General features: G+C 47.5%; 3 protein-coding genes across 3 annotated transcripts in view; 2 read left to right on the plus strand and 1 right to left on the minus strand.

Annotated features, from left to right (window-relative positions):
• The first annotated feature begins 3,662 nt into the window (after nt 1–3,662).
• Nucleotides 3,663–6,239, plus strand: LOC120959172 (uncharacterized). The gene is made up of 3 exons (XM_040382371.2): nt 3,663–4,003; nt 4,070–4,139; nt 4,234–6,239. The coding sequence occupies exons 1-3, from the start codon at nt 3,951–3,953 to the stop codon at nt 5,932–5,934; spliced, it is 1,824 nt and encodes a 607-aa protein (XP_040238305.2). The 5' UTR covers nt 3,663–3,950; the 3' UTR covers nt 5,935–6,239.
• Nucleotides 6,240–8,490: 2,251 nt separating this feature from the next.
• LOC120954784 (uncharacterized) lies at nt 8,491–24,905 on the minus strand. Its single transcript, XM_040375022.2, has 7 exons — nt 23,763–24,905; nt 13,218–13,498; nt 12,111–12,695; nt 11,575–12,025; nt 9,601–10,742; nt 9,395–9,537; nt 8,491–9,334 (listed from the first exon to the last, which is right to left on the minus strand). The coding sequence occupies exons 1-7, from the start codon at nt 23,851–23,853 to the stop codon at nt 8,578–8,580; spliced, it is 3,450 nt and encodes a 1,149-aa protein (XP_040230956.2). The 5' UTR covers nt 23,854–24,905; the 3' UTR covers nt 8,491–8,577.
• The window catches only part of LOC120954785 (zinc finger protein 235-like), a 241,899-nt gene continuing 229,632 nt past the window's right edge, over nt 13,330–25,596 (plus strand). The window contains exons 1-2 of the mRNA XM_040375023.2: nt 13,330–13,427; nt 13,557–13,752. Of these exons, the coding sequence (XP_040230957.2) occupies nt 13,643–13,752 (110 nt within the window). The 5' untranslated portion in view covers nt 13,330–13,427; nt 13,557–13,642. The remainder of the gene's footprint in view (nt 13,428–13,556; nt 13,753–25,596) is intronic.

Here is a 25,596-nt window from a genome sequence, read left to right on the forward strand (position 1 = left end):
AAGCCATATTCGGCCTGGAAATGATACTTCATATCGGTCCTGGAACGGATCATGAACTCATACTGCTATAGGAATTGATTCTGGAACCATATCACTCCAAGAACTGATACGGAGCTTATACCGGCTCTGAAACTTATACAGTGGAGCGCCGTTTATCCGGGCTTCTCGGGACTTGACCTCGCTCGGATATGCGAATAACACGGAAAATGAGTCATATGATATATTTTATCACCAAATCCTGATAATTTTTTGGAAAATTATCTTACTTACTTACTTATCCGGCGCTACAACCGCTTTGCGGTCTTGGCCTGCCTCAGGAGTGTCCGAAACCGAAAAAAGTTTTGATAAAAATAACCCAGTTTTTATTACCTTCATGTTTTTTTCCATAAGAATATTCGAAATTTGCTTGAATTATCGTGTCTTTTGTTACGACAATGTGCTCTTGTAACCGCTTTTTCAAATATCCTCCTCATTACGCAATGTCACCATTGTATTGAACTGTCATTTCTCAACCGCACGGACAACAGGACAGCCGGATAAAAGGTACCCGGATAAACGGCGCTCCACTGTACTAAACTAATGTCGGTCCAAGAACTTAGTTCATTCCAGTAATGTTCAGTAATGTTCATGTTCCAGTGTTAGTTCAGAAACAGAAACTGTGCAGGAACCGATACTGGTCCTGTAATTTATAGCTAACCCATACCGATCCTGAAACTGATAGTGAACCAATACCGATCCTAGAACTGATACTTAACTCATAATGGTTCTGTAACTGATACTGAGTCCATACCGTTACAGTAACTAACACTGAATCCATACCGGTCCTGGAGTTTGTCATCAATCCTTACTGGTTCTGGAACAGAAGTTGAAACGAGTCCATTCCGGTACAGGAACTAATACTGAACCGGTCCTGGAATTAATGCTGAACCCAATCCGGTTCTAGAACTGATACTGAACCCATATCGATCTAGGAACTGATATTGGGTCCATACCGGTCCAGGAACCGATTACAAACCCATACCGGGCCTACAAGTGGCATTGAACCCATATCGGTCCAGGAATACAGATATCGGTTCAGGAAATGATACTGAACCAATGAACCAATGGCAGAACCAATGACTGGTTCTGAACCTATAACTGTCCTGAAACTGATACTGATCCCATACTGGTACCGGTTCCGATCACCAACATATACTGGATCTGGAACTGACACTGAACTCATATCAGAGCAGGAATTGATATAGAACTCATAATGATTCAGGAACTAATACTGAGTCCATACCGGTGCTGGTACTGGTTCTGAATCTATGTCGGTTCGGGAACTGATACCTAATCCATGCCAGTCCTGGAACTGGTTCTCAGCCTTTACCAGTCTTTGAACCGATCCGTTTGTACAGGAACTGATCACAGTCCCATACCAGCACTGTAAAGGCCGGGCTACATTGATCGTACTCGCACGCGTAATTTTGATTTTCACTAGCGCATCTGGCGGCGGCTGACCGAAGCATTTTGCCAAACAATTTGGAGCCGCTCCAGAAAATACGTTAATTTTCCATGTTTTTTACTTAAATCGGAGGAGAAAAGTTTTGTAAAACGTAGATACACATGTCTTGCATGCATTGCATCCATTTTTGCAATGGAAAACGATGGAAAAACTACTAAATTTTGAGATCCGGCAGGTCCATTCCCTCAATGACCAAAAAAAGCTTCCACCAGCCGCCGCCAGATGCGCTAGTGAAAATCAAAATTACGCTTGCGAGTACGATCAATGTAGCCCGGCCTTAACATATTCCGATATTTTTTCCCGTTTCGGACCTTCATCTGAACTTGTTCAAGTTCTGGTACAAATCATAAACCTATTCCGATTCGGGAACCAATGCAGTGTCTATTCCGATAAAGTAACTGATTCGGCAGATTCACAAACCATAACCAGCGTTGTAATTTCACTTTATTTGTTTAGTGATAATGTTTACTATTTAACAGTAATTTACCTTTTTTTGTGTGTAAATTTTGTTGTTTTACAGCCACTCGTAATTTGTGATGCGTTACCATCAACCGACCAATCGTGTACCCGATCTACGTCAACCCCGATCGATGCAATTTTCTGTACGAAATCGATGCATCGATGTGAAGTACTCGAAATGGCCGAATGAATTATTGAACCACACATAACAACACAACAGCCCTTTTTTCACCGTCCAACCATTGATGGAAGGCAACTATTACGCTTCATTTGTACCGCCACACCACCGCTACCGTTACCATTGACCGAGAACCGAAGTCGCCGAGAGGACGGCAACGAGCCGTGAGCTTCTTTCCTCCGCACATTTCACATTTTCTGGTTGATGAATATTTCATACTTAAGCAACGGGTACGGACGGTTACAGATTCTGTTACGGAAAGTGTGTTCCGAGCTACCGAGTTCCGGTGGAGCAGGAGGGATGTAATGAGGGGGAATTAAAACAGAAAAAATGTGTACTGTACCGAAGTACGGTACACAACGGTGGAGTCTTGTGCCGGGCAATAACTTGTGGCCCCGTTTTTTCCCCATCTGTATCGGCCAATGTCCGTCGGTCGGTTGGGGTGGCACACTGATGATCGAATGCCGTGACGGACCATCATTAGGGGGGTTACATAGGATGGACATGCACACACACACACACACACGCACGACAGCGCAAAGATGCAACCGAACGCAATTAATGTTACGCTACTACCACGGACAGTCCTGTCCATTTTGCCATCCTCGCCAAATGGATCCCGCCACCGGGCTATTAGCGAGGACATTCATCGTCGTCGTCGTCGTCGTCGTCCTCTGTAGTCTGTGGTGGATGGACTCGGTGTCCTGGAGCGAGAGGAGCAAAGCCTTTCGATATTTTATTGTCGATACTTTTCCCGGCCTTTGGAACTCGCTCGTATGCTGGTCGGTCGCAAAACGCGTTGCATGACCGGGCCCGGAATTGGGACTGCATCGATTTATCAACTCCTGTGTGCGCGGTGCTACCCGGGGATGAGTAAAACGGCCATTGTCTACGGGTGCACCTAACATGGGACGCAGTTAAACAAAGGCCGCGCGGTAATCAATAAATGTTTCATTACGGGGACGGGGTCGATGGCGGAGCGGAGTAATTGGACGTATGCGAAAGTCCTGGGAAATTGAGCTAGGGAAAAGGGGAAGATGGTCTTGCGGTACTGGTGGGAAATGAGTTATATTTGTCTTTCTAATTTAATTTTAAGCATTTGTTTCATGTTTAAGCTGTTTCCATTTATGACCACGTGGCCTGTTTTGAATCTTTGATGTTCCGTTTTTTCTGGGGAATTTTGTCAAGCCTGGAGCATTTAATAAAGCCGCTCAAGTGCATTTAATGCATTTAAAATTGTATTTGTTCAGTGGCTGATATCAAACATTACGTATCGATGGAGGTTTGGGCTTTTAAATACGTATTAGTGCTGGGTATAATTGATAGAAAGAGCTAGTAGCAGGCGTTCCTTATGGCGTTCGACAACTTTACTAGGGATAGGGTATTGATTGATGTTTTTTTTTTATATTTTACTTTTACTCAATTGTGTTTTTAAAACAAGTTTTTGTTAAATTTAATAATTTCATGAATTTTAAGTGAATTTGTGCTTATTTTTTTCAACAATTGGTACATTGTATGTAACAAATCCGTTGTCTTCAAATAATAACGGTTCTGCCGCATTGGATGACAAACATTCAAGCGCGACGATTTGAATGACGCGCGCAGATTAACACTACCGCGCCCTCTAGCGGGCAATCTCGGGGAGCACGTTTTGACGTTTTGAGGTAAATGACGGTTGACAAGGTTTAAATTGTTGTTTACAAACCATCACCAGACGAAGCGTTCGTGGATTCCAAATTGTATGTGTGCTGTTTTGTTGTTAATATTTTGAAAATTAGTGTGTATTTAAGCTACGGATTAGGTTTTATAATGGCTCTTAACAATCCTAAACCGGCCAGTAACAGGAAATCGAAAAGTCCAAAGTAAGAGATCGAACGGGGAGAAATGGGGTAGAAGACAAATGTTGACCGTGTTTTGTTTGCTCGCAGGGCGGAGGGTGTGTTCCCGGACGATAAAACCATCGCCAATCGTTATATTACGTGGAAAAACTTGTTAGATGTACGTATAAAGCTCCTCGGAAAAGCGAACGGCATGTGTGTGTGTGTGTGTGTGTGTCTGGGAAACATAATGAAGTTTACTTTCGTTTTGCTAGAAATACAACAAACAATTCGAGAACGATGAGAACGGTCTGACGCTCGACGATGCGGTTGACTTGTACGGGGAAACGGATAAAGAAACTGACGACCAGCAGCAAACTGTCGAAGAAGCGAGCGAAAGCAGCGATGATGATGATGCGTCGGACAAGGAGAATGAACAGTCGGGCAGCAGTTACGCTGCGTTAAAGGACCAGCTGCAGGTTGCCCTGAAGCAACGGACCGCCGAGTGGAAGTGCAACGGGATGGAGCAGATTTTTAATAGCAATTTTTCCCTCAGCGTTGATCACGTACAGCGGTGGCTGCAGCAGGGGTGTCAGCCCGGCACGGGCAAGCAGATAACGCAGGAGCGGGAAACACGCTTCACGGAGTACGATGGAAGCGCCCAGATGGACGTGACCCACAAGGAGAACGTCTCGATACTGAACGAGACGGCAAAGCAACAGTATGAAATGGAAAACCATTCTAGCTGCGTGTACTCGGACAGCAATCGCAGCAAGCGGGTCATTGTGCACCAGGTAGAGAAGACGATCATTTCCTCCTACCTGACGATCGAGCCGGAAGGTGCCAGTGGGTCGCCGGGCACAGTGTCTAGGTTGGATTTGAACAGTCTGGTCGAAAGCATTCCGAACATTACGCCATTCAAAATGCCCACGCAACTGTCGAAAGCATCGGCAAGGGACAGGATAATGCAGCTTGCGAAAGGAGGCAGCAGTAGTAAGGGTGTCAACATCGACGCGCTTAAAAAGACGAATGTGGGCAGCATCTTGAAAAGTGCGTTGAATTCGGTGCCCAAAACGCGCGTCATCGATGATGTGAAGAATCGGAGCAAAAGTGGCAATCAGCAGCAGAAACAGCAGCACCGAGTTCAATTTAAGCCAACGAAAAAGGTAAAGCGTGGACGAACTATCCTCGACTCCTCGGAATCATCCGGTAGCGAATCGTCTGCATCAACGACGGAGAGCACAATTCGCACGTCTACGCCTTATGCCCGGAAACAAACCGTATCGGACCACATGAAAAACACCTTCAAACAGATGGAAAATAGCAAAACAGCACCAAAAGCTGCTGATAAACAGCTGCCCGCTACAAAAGAAAGGTCAAATTTCACCAAACGAAGCTCATCTGTGTCCTCCACGTCCTCCACGCTTGATAGCGATGATTCTGAACTAGATAAACCACTAATTCCATCTGCCAAACAGACCAACAACCACCACCAAACACCTGTCACAAACGCGAAGAAAGTTCCCACACTCAAACCATCCGCCGAAAATGGTCAAACCCCCACACCTTCTCCAAGCGAGACCGTCCAGTATCCGCTGCCCGACTACTTCCACCAGATGTTGACCAGAAATGGGCGCTGTCAGTACAAAACGCAGGGTATTGTAATTTATCGCCCCAAGCAAACGCACCCCGACCGAGCATCGGACCAGCCGAGCAGCAAGATATGCATCAGCACGAAGGATCTCGATCTGAGCGGCATCAAGTCGAGTGTGAGGCGAAAAAAGTTTGACGACTTTACGCGCCTAACCCACCCGAATGCAACGCTCGTGTACTACGAGTCGGAGGATGAAGCGATACCGGTTAGCGATTCGGACGACTCGGACTGTTCCGACGACGATGACGATGATCCGATACTGAACTTTAAGCCGGAGCTGTGCATTTTGGCATTTTTAAACGATGACGTACAGGCAAGTTAAGCTACGGAAAGTGAGAGAAAGTAGATTTACGTAGAGATTGTGCTGTTAATTTTGTAAAAAAAAATGCAATTTTAGTTAAATTCTGCTGTCCTTTCGAAGGCTATGCGTTACGATCAGGGCATATCTTGTTAAACAGGCGGCTTAACAGCATGTTCCCCATCTGTAGGGGACACAGAAAAGACTATCCTGCACAGGGTAATACAACTTAGGCACTAGAAGCTAATGCATCGAGCAATAACAATAAGCAAAAACAAAAACCTCTGAAAGTAGAAATACAGGACTGCATGTAATTATCAACCATTTCACACCAACCTGTGCAGTGTGGTGTAAACCATTATCATCATCCGGCGTCGCTGCTGGTGCTACAGAAAGAACATAGAATATGCTCCGATAGAAGTGCAACAAGCCAATCTTCAAATGCAACTGAAACCTTTTCTAGCAAGAAACTGAAAGCAGAAGTTAAAAGGTAACTTAATCTTGCCTGATTTATAACGACTTGTTCCTCATTTATGAATTACGCTTCTTTCTCTGCATCACGACGCTGCACAATTATCAGCACCTGGAGAGCGTTTTTTCTTCTTCTTCTTCTTCTTCCTACAAAAGTTTGAGGATAGATGTGGAATGTTTTGCCCCACATTTTTCCACTTAAATCATTTTAAAAGCACTAGATTAAGACATTCTACCACACAATCACTGGCGGCGTGTTGTCGGTGCGTTCGTTTGTGCTCAAACAGCCCGTTGTTGCTGCGTGCATGTTTGCGCAAGAGAGTGGTGGTTAAATCGGTGGAACAACATGGAATGATTTCGATCCACCCCCAGGGCAGGGAAAGGGGGAAATGAGGTTTTTGGGTATTGGGAAACCAATACCACCATCCCCTGGATTGGTATCTCGAATCCACAGTTCAAACATGTAAAGCGCGCCTGGATGGAATTTGATTTAGAGCATGTGTAGTACAGCAGCAGCAGCGCAGCAGCAGCAAAGCATGTAATGTTTGCAATCTGTGCTGTTGGCCGATTGGCCCGCCCGCCGGGGTTGGAGAATTGCTTGCCCATGTTCATATCGCAGATAGGGAGAGATGTACCGACGCGCCTTTCCCTCCCCCAAGCACGCTCCGTGGATTGGATGTGCGAGCGTGCGTAAAGAATCGCAGCAAGCCGTGGAGCAAGCGAGAAGCGTGCGACAGGCAAGGCAGGCAGGCAAATCGATGTGATTGTGTATCGGGAACGTTTGTGGCGTTATAGTTATGTAAGCATTAAGTTTATATGGTGCAACATATTCAATGCTGTAGCCCTAAAAGAAGAGAAACATGAAAATTAATTACCCAAATCGAACGAAACCGGATCAAAATGTATATATATTTCAACTGCCACATCCACACTTACCCCCCTTCCCGAAGGGGGTTTGGATTTTTCTCCTGCTTCTGACCTGGCCTACTTTGGTTTACACGCTCGGTTAAACCGCCCAGACAGACACACACAAACACAAACAAACGAAGAAGTTCTCCTTGTGCAAAAGGACGTTGTAAATCATGCGTAATCGATTGCTGGTGCAAGGATTATTACCCATCCGATACGGAATTCGAATTCCGTTGTCTTTTCGGGTGCTCTACCGAACCGAGCAAACGGTAGCACACAGTGCGTGTGTATTTGACTTACCGTACCGGTACACTAATTCCCCCTCAGGCCAACGATTCCATACTTCCTTCGGCACAGGCAATCGGTGACCGGTAGCGGAGCGAAGGAGGCATTAATTTATCACGACAAAATGATAAATGAAGCTAACCTGGCATGGCGTTTTGGAGGGAAACCGGGAGAACCACGATAACACGAATCACAGGAGCTAGTGATAGGAAAAATGAAGTATTCGTCGGAATCGATTCCGGCAAGCTCCGAAGTTTTCTGGATCGTAAGTCCGCCATCGGTTCTGGAATTGGAATCGGATCGATAATTGGCTCCGGAATCGGAATCAGGTTCGGAATAGGAATCGGTTCCAGAATCGGAATCGGTTTCGAAATCGGAATCAGTTTCGGCATATACATAAGAATAGACGTTAGGGTCCAATCATGCTACGTATCGATAGTCGCAAAGAATCCAAATTTACTTGTCCAAACTATCCATTCTCATGAAAATTCCCGGTCTGATTTCGCTTCTAAAACATCTTATTTCATTTGAAGAACTGATTCTCATTCCGGAGCTAAATCAAATTCTGAAGTCAATTGTTATTCCGTTTCCGGAGCAAATTACCATTCCCAGGTCGATTCCGATTCCGGCCCCAATTCCGATTCTGGAACCGATGCCGATTCTGGAGCGAATTGTCGAGCCGATTCCAATCGGCAAATTACCATTCCCAGGTCGATTCCGAATCCAGATCTAATTCTCATTGCGGAGCCGATTCCAACTCCGGAATCGATTTCGAATTCGGAGTCGACTGCGGAATCGGCTCCGAAATTGGCTCCTTTATCAGAATTTTATTCCAGAATTGGTTCCAAACACGGAATCGGAATCGGGTAGGTTCTCAAATAAGGTAAGGAAATACCAAAAACCAAAGTTTCCATCTACATTTACAAATTACTACAATATTGTACAAATAAGTTTATTGAGTTTCGCCGTACTGAGTATTGGATCGTACAAATCACTTACACTCTACTTTTTCCTTCGCCGATCGTAGTTTGGATTTCTTATCAAATGTCCACTGGTGCCGTCGTTTTTCACCTCGATCCGCCGGATCTTGCTCAGTATTGGGGCCGCCGTCGGCAGGCTGTTGCTGTGCTGTGGTGACGGTGACCGATGCTCCGCTTTGACCACCACATTCGCGTACTCGTCCTCCTCCTCATCATCGTCCTCTTGCCGACCTTCGGGGCGCAGCATCATCATCATCTCCTCCGACCGGAACGGATCGATCGGTGGTTCCTCGGTCGCGATGATCAGTGTGGTTGTCGTGGGAACGGAGGACGTTCTGTAGGCGGACGGTGATCGCCGTTCGTCTTCTTGCTGCTCTTCCTCCGATACGTCCATCATGGGGGAAACAGGTCCCATCGTACTGCTGCCGGAGGAGGGGCTGGATGACTCGACCATTCCACCACCGTTACTACCACGGTGCAGTTCCGCATCGATGTCTTCGAGTGTGATCGGAACGGAGGAGGAGGAGGAGGAGGGGGATGGATCCGATGGACGGACCGAAGTTGCTGTGGCACGCTCCGGCACTGCTTCCGTGGTGGCGTACCGGATCGGGTAGGGTTGATTTTGGTTGTATCGTTCGTCGTTGTCCTCTAGCGTGTTGCCGTTAACTTCATCGTTCTCCGGGACTGCGTTCGGGATCTCAATAGAACCTTGCTTGGCACCCTTGGCTCGTTGCTGCTTCATCTTTTCCTCCATCTCCTGGAACTTGAGGGCAAGATATCTGTGGGAAAAGGGAAATTATTAGTAAACTGTTAACAGATAAGTCAGAAAAAAAACATACTTATCAACGAGTGGTCCACTGTAATCTTCCGGGAACTTGGGCGTGAAGGGCAGGATGTACTTGTACAGCCGCTCGTTCAGCACGTACAGCTGCGCCGTGGTGGAGCATTTGACGTTGAACCACCAGTCGCAGGTCAATGCCACCTAAAAACGACCACCAAACATAACCACCAAAGCTCTCTCTCAGTCTCTTTCCGTCTCACTCACCTGACTGAAGATGGTCCCGTTCGGGCACAGGAAGGAAGCTTTACCACCGTTCAGGTCGCAGTAATGCCACACCTGACAGTTCGTTTCGGGATCGCCGAAGAAGCCCTTGTACCGCTGCTCCTTGCACGAGAAGCTGGTCTCGGGGATCTCGGCCAGCGCGGGATAGTCAATGCCCGGCCGGCCAGTGTTCGGTCCGGGCGTTACAATCTTGTTGATGAGCATCGGTGGCCCCGCTCGGTACTTGTCCGTGTCCACGTACGATTCCGGCTCGACCGTTGTGTAGTTCGTTCGCTCGTACGTCGTCGGCTCTCTTGGAGTCTCTGGCGGCTCTGCCACGGGGGGTCGCTGGGGATGTCCGTTCGCTTTCAAATTGTTCAGTATCTTCACGAGCGTGCGGATCGAGTTGTCAATGTTGTCCGGGGTGAGCGTTTTCGGCAGCAGATTGTTGTCCTGCAGGTTTTTGAGTAGATCCGCCAGGGAAGAACCGGGTGCCGGAGCTGCTGGGAAGCCGAGCGCTTGTTCGTGGTCTACCGGTGCCGGAGCTAGTGGGATCGGACGTGGTTTGTGCTGGCTTGGGTGACGCATCGATTGTGGGTAGAAGCGTTGCCGGTTGGCGTACTCGGTGCGATTGTGGCGGGGGGGCTTTACCGATGGGTGGTAAACCGGGTAGGATGGCGTTTCGTGCACCGGGGCTGGCGTGGTGCTGGGTGAAACGCTCGAATAGCTTACCGGGCGTGGAGTGGTACTGGAGTAGACAGCGACGGGTTGGGGATGCGCATACTGGTAGGCCGGATGTTCCGGTACGGTATGATGATGTTTGGCCGGCACCTTGTACACTTTGTAGTTTGGCGTGAGGTAGTACTGACCAGTGGGTGGACTCTTTCCAGCGACTTCCGCGGGCTTTTGTGGGGTCGCGTGCTGCGTCAGTATCGTTTCGGTAAGATGTTGGCGAGGAGGTGGTGGAACTGTTTGAAGTTTCGTCGGAGTCACGCCATGCTCCTGCTGCACCTTGTACAGTTGCTGGCCGATTTTGTAGTATTGGTGTGAGTGGTGCTGCTCCGACTGTCCATCGGTGACGTGATTGTTGGGATCAACCGCCAGCCTAACCGGGACCACTCCAGGTATCCGTGGCCTTGTGTAACCTTAAAAAAAGGATTATTTCGTTAGTAAAAAAACAAAGTGATAGAGTGATAGCAATGGGAAAAATGAAGTTTTCGTCGGAATCGATTCCGGCTAGCTCCGAAGTTTTCTGGAATCGATTCCGGAATCAGATTCGGATTCGGAATTTGTTCGGAATCGGCTCTGGAACTGATCTGAAACGGTTTCGGTATCAGAATCAGTTCCGGAATCGGAATCGGCTTCGAAATCGCCCCGGAATCATAATCGGTTCCGGAATCGAAATTGGCTTCGGAATCTATTCCGGAATCAGAATCGGTTCCGGAATCAAAATTGGCTAAGGAATCTGGAATTGGCTCTGAAATCGGAGTCAATTTCGGCATCTTCATAAAAATAGGCTTTTGGGTCATAGATGATGGTTGATAGTCACAAAGAATCCAAATTTGCTTGTAAAAGATCAATTCTCATGGAGATTCTTGGACTGATTTCGCTTCTGAAACTCCATATTTTAAATTAAGAACTGATTCTCATTCCGGAGCTAATCCCAATTCTGAAGTCAATTCTGATAACGTTTCCGGGGAGCATATTGTGATTCCCTAGTCGATTCCGATTCCGCAGCCGATTCTGATTCCGGATTCCAGAGTAGACTCCGGAATCGGCTCCGGATTCAACTCCGGGATCGGCTCCGAAGTCTCGAGTCGATCGGCTCGACACTGAAATCGACTCTGGAATCGGATCCGGAATCGGAATCTGGTAGGTCCGATTCCGAACTCACACCACTAATTTTCACCAAGAGGCGAATGAGGCCAATTAGCTCAAAGTATTTATAAAAAAGCAACAAAAAAGACTAGTTCTTACCACTGTGATTGGAGTGTTGTTTACGTCCTTCGCTGGGCTTCTCCTTGTAGTACACCGGGTAGGGCGATGGTGCAGGCGTTGGACCCGTAATTCTTGGCTTTTCGTAGTAAAATTTGGGCACAGTTTTCACCACCACATACGGGGACGAAACCACGGGCTCTCCGTGGCCACGGTGGTCCTGCACCGGAGCGCCATGATCGTACGACGAGTAGACGGCCACTGACGGCTGCTCGGTGACAGCGCTTTTAACGTATGACGTTTGGGAACCGCTGCGCGTACCTTCCTGTTGATGCTGGGTGCTGAATGTGTTTGTCACACTACCACCACCACTACTACTACTGCTGCTGCCACTACTTCCGCCAGTCATCGGTGTGAACGGTCCCGGAATGGTGTTCGATGGAAGGAAAGGATTGATAATCTTCTTCTTATACGCTACCGGCACTGACTGGTACTGAAATGGTAAACAAAGCAAGCCATGACACACCATTTTGTTGCATTCACCCAGCAACCACAACAATCAACACACACACACTCACCAGTGCCGAAGGTTTGCTGCGTTCTCCGGGTCCGGCCGGTAGGAAGTATTTACCGCCGGCGGGTAAGTCATCGGCCCCCTCCTCCAGCCCGTACACTTTCGCTGGCAGGACGGCGAAGCGCTGCGGCACTACCACCTGCTCGTACTGGTCACGTTCCCGTGGAATTACCGCATACTTGGGCCGCTCGTATAGGTCACTGCCGGTGTGATCGCCCGTACTGAGCACCGCGTACGACGTTGGCGCACCAGCCGATCCACCCCCAACGGACACCACCTTCACGCCCTGCGGATGATGCCGGTGATTGTACTCGTACGTGAATGGATTAATGCTGGAGGAGGAGGAAGAGGACGAAGAGGACGAAGCCGGGAGTGACTTAAGCCCGGTGGATGAAATCAACTTGGCCGGCGCCGTGCCGTAGTACGGTTTGCGGTGCACTACGACCGGCGAGCGGGGCAGCTCGTACGGTTCCTCCTGCGTCCGGTACGACTGTTGCTGTGGTTGTTGCTGTGGTTTCGCGTGCTTCGCGGTGTAGTAGGCCGCTCGAATGTCAGCCCCCGCGGCCGGCTCCTGTCGGACAGGAACATTCTACACAACAGTGGAGAAAAAAGGTAGGTGAAAGGAAGCATTTGTGAGTGGACGCCAGAATCATGTAACTAATAACGAATGTGTCTTTGTATTGAACGGACATTTGCCTCGTTTTTTTCCTGTGCTTTTAGTGCTGCACGTCACACAGGACATGTCCACGAGCCAGGCGATGGTACGAAACCAAAGCCCCTTTTGCGCAAGCAAAACAGGGAAGGCGGCTGTTGCAAAACCGTGACTCGGGCCATGATCTGGACTAGATTCTTGTGGACGCAAGATCGCGTGGTCGCGATACGGCCAGATCCGGGCAGGCCATGTGCCATTGTGCCGCTCGCGGGGCGCCATTGCCATTGTCCAGCGGCTGGCTCGCGGCCGGTTACATAAAGCTACCCTTCCCCGCCCCCAGATTGGATTGTTTATTCTATCCAAATAGTGCTCTCGTTTTCCCTTTCACGGACGTGAAAGGAAGAGGGGGGAGGAAGCCTTAATCCTAGCAATCTGCATACCGCATAAGGCAATACTCACGATCGGCCTATAATTATAGAGCGGGTTGAACGACGGCTGATAGTCGCCGGTATCGGACGCCCCACCGTCCCCGGACGGCGGCGGTGGTCCGGCGGTGGACGTTACGTAGTACTGCATGTAAGGGATCAGCCTCCGGTGCCTTTCGGTTGCCGCTGATGAGCTGCTGCTGCTGCTGCTGTTGGACAAAGGACCAACGCCGTCGGCTGTGAGGTGAGTTGATGGTCCGGCTGACGGCTGGCCGGGTCTTATCATCGTGCCCTCTAATCCGATGATGCACATTGCTGCGAAATAATTAAGAAGATTAGACGCGTTTTGATTGAGATTGATTTTGTTTTTCAGGTCACGCACACGCACACCGGGAGGCCGTCATTAAATTAAAAGCAAGCAAAAATAGAAATGCGGGCCGGCTGACCGGCCGAAGCTTAATGTGGAAAATATGTGGACAAATTCGAAATTATGCTGTGTTCCGTTTTCTAAACACACACACACTGGAGGATGGAGCTCCCTGCATCTACCCTTCATCATCTGCGTCACGGTAAGTACACCCCACATTGTCCAACCATGACCGACCGTGGGCCAAGCCGATTTGGTCACGCTCGTTTTCAACACATTAATTTTTGCGCACACTTGCGACGGAGCTTAGAAACGCACCGGCCTGGTGGAGTGCAGGGGACGGCGGGGGGACGATGATCACCCGCATGCCATTCGACACACCGCGGTGGCCGTGAGATGCCGCCCCAAACTTCCACTTCCAAGGCTTATGAGTGATTCTCAAGCGAATAAAAAAAGAGCGAAAAAACACATTGGCCGCGGCGATCGAAGAAAAACGGCGACAAAACCGTTACTCAATCAACGATCTCGCACGCATTCTGCGGCCGGTGCGTCTCGCGTCGCCTCCCCCTCCCCCCTCCCAAACCGCAGCTGAGCCGTGTCGGAGCCGTGGCGCCTCCGCTGGTAATGGATTACTCACTGTGTGGTTTTCCACTCGCTTGTGTGAGCTTTTTTTTAGAAATTTTCTTGTGACCCTTGGGGCCGGTGGGGGGGCTTGCCTGCGAGGCTTTAAGATTATTAATTCCCGACGACGGGGTTGGGAAGCGAACTAAATCAATTACTCGAGGTGTGTGAGGCGGTTGAGGGTAGGGACAGAGATGTTTCTCTAATTATGAAATCGCGATTTCTGGGCTCGAAGATCGATCAAAGATCATCGATTTCCTTTTAGGTTTTTGTCGTCTCGCCACTCGCTTTGCTCCTCATATAAGAGCCACACTCATATGCCGTGTGTTGCAATCAAAGACGGCCAGTTCTGCCAATTGGCACGCATTTAAGCGCTCAAATTCGCACATGGCGTCGGCGGTGGCGTTGGCGTTGGCAAAGTGCGAACGTGCGAACGATGCAGCAGGTCGTCGCATCGTAAATTGTAGGCCAATTTTCGGACCGGGCAGAATTCCGCAGCCCCGACTGACTGTTGGTTTTGTGGAATTTATAGCACGGCCCGGTTCGCTCGTTCGTTTCATCTGCAAATTCTTCAACCTTTTTTGGGGTCAGAAATTGAAGCCGAAAAAGAGAAGACGAAGACTGCAGGCAAAACTATAATGCGACGGTCGCGGCCGGCGTGCGTCTGCCCGCGTGTTTGCGATCTAATCCGACGACCCGTTGTTCACTTGGGCCCCCTTTTTTCTTCCTCCCCTTCCCCCAAATAGCTCCCCATAAAAGGAGCCAGCAATTGCAGTTAAGTGGTTTAGTGCTCTAGAAAAATTAATCTACCCACCGGGGACCGTCCACCACTGTACTTGATTATTAGCCCGCTGACCGTTCCGTCCCTCCCCCTCGTCGGGTTCGTCGCCTCATTGCCTTGGGACAATCAGCTATACAAACCGGCGCTGCTGCTGCAGTTTTCTACAGTTTGAGGCACTCCCTTCCGGACCAGCTTGAAAATGATTGTCCTCGGGGCGTGTGTTGTGGCGTGGGTGTTGGTGACTACTACTGCTACCCCACCCAACAATGAGTTTCCCCAACTGCTGGGGGTGGTGGATGAGGGTGAAGGATTTTCTCAGACCGCTGGTTTGTTCCGCTCGCGTACGCTGTGTCTGTTTGTGCTTAAGCGATCATCAGGTTTTGGAGAACCTCCCCCCCCTCCCCCTTCCCCCAACAAAAACACAAAGGGAAACTTCGTGCCGCCGGTGACCTTGCGTTCTGGAGTGTGTGTTTTACCGCCCCCGATCCGTGCCGTGCATTCGTCACGGAGATTGGTTTAGGTCCCTGTTTTAAAGATCTTTTTTTTTTGCTTTTTTTGCCACTGCAAGAACGCCGTGTTTCTCTCTGTTGTGCCATTCCCACGACACGCGGCACACGCTTTATGGGGGAGAATGGCTTGGGGGGAGTTCTGTGCCTTTGTCTTCACTCGCCCAGATCCATGATCGCTGATCTTGAAGATCACGACCGCGTGCTGCGCCATGGTGGCGGGATTGGAGCATTATAATAAAATCATTATTAGATTGAAGTGTTTGCGGCGGGCGGCTTTTTAATCGATCGCAACCAATTAACTTGTTAGGAATGCACATTCAATTGAAGAAAAGCTTTCCTTTGTCGGTAAAGCAGTTTTGACGGTGGCGATGATGGTGGTGCGGAAATGCACGTGATGAACTAAATGGAACAAACCTGGGGGGAGTTCTTCATGTCATTTCAAGGTTGAGCGCTTAGCTCATTGGATGGTATTCTTTGGTGTGTGTGTGTGTGTGGTGAAGGAATGTTGGAAAAGAATGCAACAAAATGCTAGAAACAGTTTGTTCGCTAAATGGGTTATTCATGACGTAAGCGGTTGATGTTTGCTTTATTCTGAAGGATTAAGTGACCATCAACAGCAAATTTTATTATTTTTACGGTCATTTTTATTGGTAGAAAACGTCATGGCTAATTAAAAAATATAATTAAACAAGTAAAAAACAGTTCCTGTGCCAAATCGACCACAAAGCCGGTGAAACTAATTTAATACAAGGCTATCTTGATTTCTTGTTTTTTTACCAATCGAATCTAATTTGAAGAAACACGAAGTGTTTAATTTATACATCACATTAAGGCACTTCCAATTGCTGCTTCTGTCGATTCGATTTCTATAAATGGCTTTTGATTTATGCGACCAACTGTACCAAAAAAGGGTTGTTTTTTTTTTTAATCTGTTGAAAAGTCGTGGAAAAGTAGTTTTTCCCTTTCTATTGCTTTCAACATAAAAAAGGGCATTAATGGTACAACGGTCATCAATCATTCAGTAGTTAGTGTGGAAGTTAAAATGAAATCTGTCTTCGAGCTTTAGTCTTTTATCGTGTCTCTAATCGAACTCAAACTTGTTTCCGTCTGTTTCTGTTATCCATTTTAGAGCAAAATTTTGATGTTTCTGTAAGACTACTCTTAACTTTTTACGTGTTTTTAAGCTTTAAAAAACATTTTTTAAAACTTTTGCTACAAAAAATGCTAAAAAAGTAAGGAATGGTTGACATCTCACTTATTTTGAGAATGGATAGGAAGTGGATCTGGATTGGTGTGAAATATATTAACTTTGACGATTTTCTCTTTTTTTCCTGTCCATCCATTCTGCTGCTGATCTATTTAACCACTCTGTTCGACGAAACCTAATTAATGTCAGCTTAAAATGATGTGTATTTCGATCAAAATCATCAACCAACCCCGGTCGAATGTATCGGATTTTTCAACACCCCTTTTCCCGAACTCCGCCCCTAATAGCAGTTCGATAAATCAACCCTTTCATCACAGACACACACTCACACACACACTTCATCTTGATTAATGTGTAATGAGCAGACGGCGAACCTTCGCCGGTTCTCACCTGCGCAACCGCGGCTTCGCGACCAGCTCACGCATCTCACGCACAGCTGATCGGAAAGCTTCCACCCTGTTTTTCAAACTCTTCATCGCTCATTCTCTCTCTTTCTACACTCTTTCCATTTCTCAGACTGACCTTGCGGTCGGTCAACAGGGAGGCAACAAAAAAACACAGAGCGGCACTCCATATCAAACAAGGCAAGGGCAGCGCACTTGCTGCTGCAATCAAACCGCAATTGGTCACCGCTTTTTTGGCGCGGGATGGCGAATGGGTGGAATCAAACTGGGTCATCAGGGGGGGCGGCAAGTACAGCAGGCAAGTGAGCTCAAGTTCGCATGCGATGCGCAACCGCCAACCGGAGAACAAAATGCTTGCAATCGCGCCGGAGGTTTGGAAAATGAAAGAACACAACACACAATCCCAAAGGGGGGGACTCTCTCAATGCGTACAAAAAACGGGGGACAGGTGAAGGAAAGTTGTTTGTTCCTTTTCCTAATGCGTGTGTCAATTCGGATGTCAATCGCGCGAGCATAATTTGTAGCGCTCAAATGCGGGAGAAGAAAAAGCGATCAAACGGTGGATTGACACGCGATCGCGCTCGGGGGTCGGGTGCGCGAAAAAACTTTCCCTCTTTTTTGATGGATTTACATTTGACACCAAACCTGCGATTCGAAAGATGATTGAGTTTGCCTAAGCGAGACGCGGGCAAAGGAGAGGGAAGCGTTTGGTCAAACAACTACAGCAGCAGCGCGACACCGGGGAATACAAATGAACGCTCGGACGATCGTCGCTACAAAACGGTTGCAATCGGCATCAACCACAAAAAATGAACTTAAACGACCGACCATTTCATTCAAAAACGTCATCAATCCGGCCCCAGCAGAAGGCTGACACATTGTCGCTCTACTTTCTACTCTGATCTTGCAAACACACACACACAATCCATTTTGATAGTAAGTCGGGGCTGTGATGTGTGGGGGGGGCCTTTTCTTTACACTTTTGATATTGCCTTTCTTCCCTAGACGGAAAGGGAGGGGAGGCGGGCGAAGGGAATTGGAAAACGCCACCCAAAGGAGGAATGAGAATGGAAGCCGGACGAACCGTGCTCGACGACGAAACAACAAAACGATCAAACCTGTTTTTCGGTCGAATGCGGAACTAACTTTTCTTGCCAGCACCGGCCCCTTTAATCGTTTTCCCTCCCCAGTTTGCCTGCTGCTGCTGCCCTTCATTGTTGCTGCTGCGGGAGAACGGGCCGGTTTTCGCCAGGCCAGGCCCCGCCAGGCCGGTCTATACCCGCAAGGGAGAATGGCCTTCCGGAGAAAGTCACACCGTGTGGCTTGCTGGCCGGGAAGGTGAATAAAATCTTATAATTGCTAAGACACAACCTATATCTTGACCTAAAGAATGCAGCAGCAGTTTTTTTTTCGGGAGTGGAATTAAGGGTGAAATATAAAACCATCCCCCAAAAAGCGACGGGCGGAATATATATGCAAAAATTGACCCCAACAGTGAGATTAGGCTTAACGGGGCGAGGAATGCAACTGATTGTGCCACCGTGAAAAAAGCGGGATAATTGCTGGTCTTCTAAAAATCACCCACCACGCCACCCCAACAAACTAACAAACGCGCCACCAATGCGGGAAGAACATATTTTGCTGTCCGGCAACAAGCGAGAAACCCCCCTCTTGTATATGTCCGAAAGGAAATCCGACATAAAACCCATCCCCAACGGGGATGATCCTTCCTGTGCTGTGTGTGTTTGTTTTTTTTTGTTGAATTTGGCGCTAACACCTCCGATCGAGACTCGGGAAGACGTATTTTCTAGTTTGCATCGGCCAGTGGCTTGTTTTTTTTTGGCGCTGCTGTTGCGATCTTATCTTTATTGACTTTAGGGTGGTTTTTTGTTGGTTTAGTTTTCCGGTTGGGTTGGGTTTTAGTTTTCTTCTTTCAACGTTTTCTTTCTAGAAATTTCATTAAGCCTTTTCACGTCGAGTCCCGCGACCCGTGAACCAAATCTGCGCTGGGCTGCAGAAACCTTTCTTTACTTCCCGTTTTGCTCGTGCCAAATTTTTTACTGCCTTGATATGCAAAAGTTTATCGCTGGTGGTGGTGGCTACTGATCGTTTACGCGAGATACAGCGGTCACGCGTGACGTACTTTTGCTTGCGAACGAGAGGGAATAATGGAAGTATTGAAAGGTTTAGCAAAATATTGTGTTTTTTTTTTGTGGTATGGGGAGGAATAAATAAGCGGCAAAAGAGGAAAAGGTTTTGCAAAAATGACATGACAGGGGGAGATGAAGAGGGAAGATCGCTTAGATCGCGAATGGACGCTTCTCAATTCTTCTTCAAGGTATCCAAACCAACAGCTTTTTTTATTGATTTTGGAGCAAAAAGCCGTTAAATTTATTCATAAAAAAAACAGCGCAAACAACACATCACTGTGTCATATTGTACAATACACGCCATTAAATTCAGAAACCATTCTGCCAACGCTAGATTATGCAGTGCACAGGGGTCGCGTGCACAGATCGTGTTACATCTGCAACCGCCTCGTGCATAAATTAGCTAATCGCCGTCATCTAACACGACTTTTTTGTTTGCATGATGGACAGCTTAAAACAGTAAGACGGCGGGGGCTAATATGCAAATAACACCTTCACCAGAAAAAAAAACCCCAAATTTCTTGCTTCCATTTTCCATGGCCTGGCAGAGTTGAATAATGGGGAAAATGCATACGCGTACATTAGCATGATTTATTTGTGCATCAAAGCAGTTTTTTTTTCATTTAAATGTTGTCTCAAATTTGACACGTGAAGCATTACAGGGGTTTTCCAGGAGTACTCATAGCTGTGGGACACTTTATTGACTCTTTCTTACTTGAAATGAACTTAATGTAATGTAGCACCCTTTGCTGGGCAGATCTAATAGGAATTTCGAATGAGTTTGTCCAAAACGGATGCCATAGAGTCCAATTTCCAGCATATGAAGTACATTTCCTATTGGAAAGAGTCAAGAAAGTGTCCCACAACTATGAGAACCCCTGGAAAACCCTGTTTCTCGATCGCTACGGGAATGATACGAAACAATCGAGCCATACAAGTGAAGATCATATCCGATTAAACGATCTCAAAATAATGCATCTACAAGCAACATTACTAATTAGCCTCCTACTGCTTCTTCTGCTCTAGATAAACGTACGGAACAAAACAGTGCAGCGCATCTCGTTTTAAATTCACTTTTAAAGTGACATTCCGCCAATTAAATTACGGCCAATTACTACAACCCAGAAGAGCGGCACTATTTATAGCTGCCGGCGCGACTACTACCCCCCATTATCCATTATCTCTGCTACTACACCCTGCCGGCGGTTCGTCATTTCCTTCTCCTATTCCATCGCTCCCTCTGTTTTTTATTTGTCATTTTACCTTCCATTCGCAAAAAGCAGCCGCCTTTTCTAACCACACACACACACTCGGAAGGAAGCGACTGCCCCAGAGCCCCCAAAATTGCATTGTGCCTGCTTCCGCGCTTCTAAGCTTCAATTCCCTGTCCCATATCAGTCAGATAATTCCACAGTTTGGGCGAACTTTTCTGGTGCGTTTGTGTATTTCCTCATTATCTCACACCATCCATCCAAAAAATGTATATGCACCCACGAATGGCGGGAGGAGGAGGGTGGCAAATAGTGTGCCCCAAAGCATCTCATACACACGCTCTCTTACGTGACACAGTGCTGCACGCCGTGCTGCGGGAAGATGATGTGAGATGTGTATGTTTTTTTTTCTTATTTGCTTCGTGCGTTTACACACGCTTTTTGCCTGCTTCCCATCCTCTTGCACTGTTTGCACTACTACCCAATCCGTGTCTGTGTATGTGTGTGTGTGTGGAGAGTCGAACGCGCACGCACTTCGAACTTTTCCGCGATTCCGTGTGGCTTTTGGAATTAAAGTGCCGTGGCAGACGTGAGATGTTTATCTGTTTTCCTCACATTGTGCTTCACCGAAACCCTCCGGTTATTTCTTGGTGGGCCACCACGGTGCTGGGGCACCACCAATATTGCAAGGCTCGTTATTTCACACTCCAATTTTTCCCCGTTTTTTTCTTTTGCATTTTTTTTTGCTGCCGTTGTTGTTTCAGTTTCATTGCGGATCAGTGTACCGTGCACCGACCGAGCGTAAAAGGCCTCTGGGGGTTTGCAGACGGGTAACCTATCTGGTTGGGGAAGCTTAGAGCCTAGAGCAGCCAGCCAGCCAGCCAGCCAGCCAAGAGCACGATGCAAAACAGTGTGTGTGTGTGTATGAGATCGGCTTTTTCTTATGCTGCTGTGCGCTTACTGTACACTACTATGTTTGTTTGTTTCACAGTGGCTGTGTTATTTCTTCAGCAGCAGCCCCCGTTATGCCCTGGCATGCTGCATGTGTGTGGTGTATGGGCCCGCACGATCGTGTGTCCGGGTTTTCCGATCGGCACGAGAGGAGGAGGGGCGCACACAGCAGTATGCGGAGGTGTTTGCGTTAGCATTAACGTTGCGTTACACATTCACCCGCAGCAGCATAAGAGCGCAGCACCCACACCGGGCACCCGAAATCACCTGATGGTGCCTGACATTTACGGGGTACACCGAATCGTTCGAAGGCGATCGTAAAAACAACAACAAAAAAGTGAAGCGATCGAGTGAAGCAAAACGGCATCGCAGCATCGAGCGTGTGCGAGCCCGCCCGCTCTCCGCCTTCTTCAGCGCCACATTCTCTTGATTTATGGCTTTCTTTTCCTGGGGCAGCGCGTCGTGCATGTTGTGTGCCGATGGTCGGTTGCATTATGCTCACCGTAAGCATTGGGTCAGGGCATGATTGCTTTGTTCTAGATCTGGAAGGCGGGTGAGACGGTTGCGGCGGGTTGGAATGACTGATTCGTTTTATCGAATGACTTATGAGCGGGGGGTTCGTTGCTTGTTGCTTCAAATTGAAATAATTTTATATGATGTGCTAATCTACATACTAAGAGAAGATCGTGTTAAAACACATTCTTTGAATAAAAAAAAGGAAGACTTGAGGGGGTTCGTTGCTTGTTGCTTAAAATTGGATTACAACACTTGATGTGTAAATCAATACTGCGAATAGAACGTGTTAAAACAAAAACTTTCAAATATGCCTAAGTCATGAAAGGAGTTCGTTGTTTGTTGCTCAGCATTGGATTAAATCTTTCGATTTGTTAATTCATCATGAGAAGAGATTGTGTTAAAATCAACACGTTAAGAGTGAAACAATCAAACTAATTGAGGGGGTTTGTTACTTGTTGCATCAAATAAGATTAAATCATTTGATGTGTACATGAATACTGAGAAGAGAGCATACCAAAACCAAACACTGCTAAATTTGCCAAAAGCTAAGAAGGAGTACGTTGCTTAGTATTGTAATAAATCAATACATTTGTTAATCCATGATGATAATAGATCTTTAAGATCACTTTTAAATCAAATGATTTGAAGGGGTTCGTTGCTTATGGCCGAGTATTGGATTGAGTCTTTTGATGTATACATCACAAATGAGAAGATATCATGTTAAAAAAAAAAACAAACATTTTATAATATCAAAAGACTGGAAAAGGTTCGTTACTTATTTTTTTATATAATTAGATTAAATCTTTTGATTTTTTAATCCAGAATGTCAATAGATCGTGTACAAATCAAAACTTTCACAAATCGAAGGACTTGAGCAGGTTCGTTTCTTATGGCTTAATCTTTGGGTGGAATGTGCTAGCGAGTTTCCTGTAAGACACTATACACAGCACTATAAAATTGTGCAATTCATGTTCTCTACTTTTATTATTGTAAGTTAGTTGATTGTTAATTCAATTGCATTTTTATTCTGAATAATCAAATAGATTATACTAGATTTTCATGTACAATTTTACTGAAAAATCTCTAACTTTTGTTGCAACTATTCCCTTTTGTGGTCTGGTATGAAAAATAGGGAGGTCATTACATTTCAAATTAGGCCTTCCTTTTGTTGTCCCATCGGCTTTGCACTTGCCAGGCAATTCGATCGTTTACGAACAGCAAACTGCAACAGCTTATTACGGCAACCCCGCTCGGAAGAAAAGCAAACAAAACTCAGCACCGGCGACAAACAAGGATGTAGTTTAAACTGTGCGGGTAGTAAATGGGTCCCTTCCTTCAATAATCGCCCAGCTAACAGCTCGATTATAACGAGGCGAAGGAAGTGGTTGTGCTCTTTTTTTTTGTCTGAAAAGACCTCAAACGCCAACCACCAAGTCCCGCACGACTCCAGTAATGACAAACTATTTTCAATTCAGTACGGACCCGGGTGCACCACCACCACCGCGCTCGCACCCACCACCCTGCCGAACGATCGCACCTGCAGCACACAAACGAGCGGCAGCAGTAGCGGCAGCAGCAGCTGCACGGCCAGCCAGAAGAAAAGGTCCATTTCAAGTGGCGCAGCGCGCTCTGGTAGCCCTTCGAAAAATTCAAATGCAGCTCGAACTTGTGCGAAGCAGGAACTGTGCGAGCTGCATTTTATTACGCCACAGCAACAACATGACACTCTTGGGCCCGGGCGCTCCGCATACCGGAGTGCACAGATTCATACGCACACACACACACAGACACACGCACACGCAGAATGGCAAAGCCGCAAAAATTACCCCCTCCTCGTTGCTCGCTGCGAAAACAACCCTTACCTGTGACCATGAACAGTGGCAGCAGCGTTCGTTGCCTCAGCCATCGTTGATGTCTTGCGTTCATTTTGCTTAGAACGGCGCGGCGTATCATTACCGCACTAGAACCGGAACTGGAGCACACACGGCTGGGTTACGTGTGCCGTGGAGTGATGCTGTGCAAGTGAATGTGTTTGCTTCTTCTTCTTTTTCTTCCTCTTTTCGTTTTTATTCACTTTTCAAGTTACCTGCACCAAAGCGATTCGTTTTCCACTGGCACATGTTATATATGCACGGGTTGTATGTGTGTAGGAAGAGTGAAAGTGTCGTTATCGTATCAGTTGAATCACTCTGGAAATGCAACTTTCAAACCACTCAAACAGTGCAGGTACATCCACAGACACACACACACACACACACGCGGACACTAGACACTCCACACGATTCGCTACAGCTGATGCAGATCAGCTGCACCTTACCGTTACGAACGGGGTCCGCATCGGTGTCGCCCGCAATTCACCAACCGAACCGAACCGAAAGCACTGCTGATGCACCACGCGGGTGGGAAGGATGTGCACAGTGCGATCGCATAACATGCGCACACTGGCACACACACGCGCCCCGGTGCAAAAGAACAGGACGAAGTGGACGAGCGACGAACCTGGTTACGACACACGGTAGGCTTTTTTTTATTAGTTAATTGAAACACTATCTGTCTATCTGTCGATATGAACGCGGGTTTGCAATTACGGAGTGCAAACGCGTGCACTACAAGGAACGATTTAACTGCTGTTGTACGAATCGGTGATGCGCGGGAGTGCGCACGCGCGCGCGAATGGAACTGCAAAACAATAAAATGCAAACACACAAAACCGCCCGCCGGACGGTGGCGATCGTTTACCGCAAAAACCCGATCCTGACCACTGACACCACCACACCAAACTGTACGGGAGCACGGTCGCTGGCGTACTGAACCTGGTGGCGCTCGGTCGCTCGCTCGCTGGCGTGTACTGTCCGAACGCCCGTCCGAGAGGCCGCGTTTTCCACAGCGTGTTTCCTCCGCCGTATGTTCGGGTTTTGTTTGGTGGCTGCGCTCGGTGGCGATCACTCTCCCAGAAACCTTCTCTTTCTGCTTGCTGGGGCAGTTTTTCCCCCACACAAACGCAGACGCGCGAGAAAAAGCTCGCTCCGGCAAAGCTTTCGCTCGGTTGCTACCAAACAAAGGCACACCGAAAGCAACCCCGGAGCGTTGGCAAACCGTTCCGGAGCATCTTTTCGCCGGCCGCGCGGCAGCACGTTTCTTAAGGCAAGAGCAAAAAAGAGTAACGGGAAGCTTTTTGTGGTTGCACGTTTGATTTGTGCGCCGTTTAAAAAAGCGTCCGTCTGGTGGCGAAAGCTTTCTGCAAACCGATCTCAGGAGGGTTTTTTCTTCTTTCTTTGTCGCCTTACATTTTTTAAACGTTTCAATACGGTTGCAAAATAATGGTGACTTAATGTGCCGCAGAACATATCTCGTATGTGGCACAAGAGAGAACTTCAAGCGTCCGGAAATTAACCTCCTTTTTTGTCGGTTGCTTTGGACACACGTGCGCGCGGGAAGTCCGGGCGTTTTGTTTGTTCTGCGAATGAGGTTATGGGAATGCGCAACAGAAGCGGGAAGTGGGCTTTTTAACGAAGTGTGAGGTGTTAGAAAGTGGAAGAGGAAAATCCCCAAACTCTCTGTGTTTATGTGTGTATGTGTTTTTGGGACAAATCTAAGCTGATAAGTAATGGAGAGATTGGGGGGTACTTGTTTTGACAGAGTGTAACTGTCATTAGCTTTTGGGAAGGGTTCAAAAGGGGGAATTAACGGTTGAGC

This window comes from Anopheles coluzzii, chromosome 3, assembly GCF_943734685.1.
Source record: "Anopheles coluzzii chromosome 3, AcolN3, whole genome shotgun sequence".
NCBI lineage: Eukaryota > Metazoa > Arthropoda > Insecta > Diptera > Culicidae > Anopheles > Anopheles coluzzii.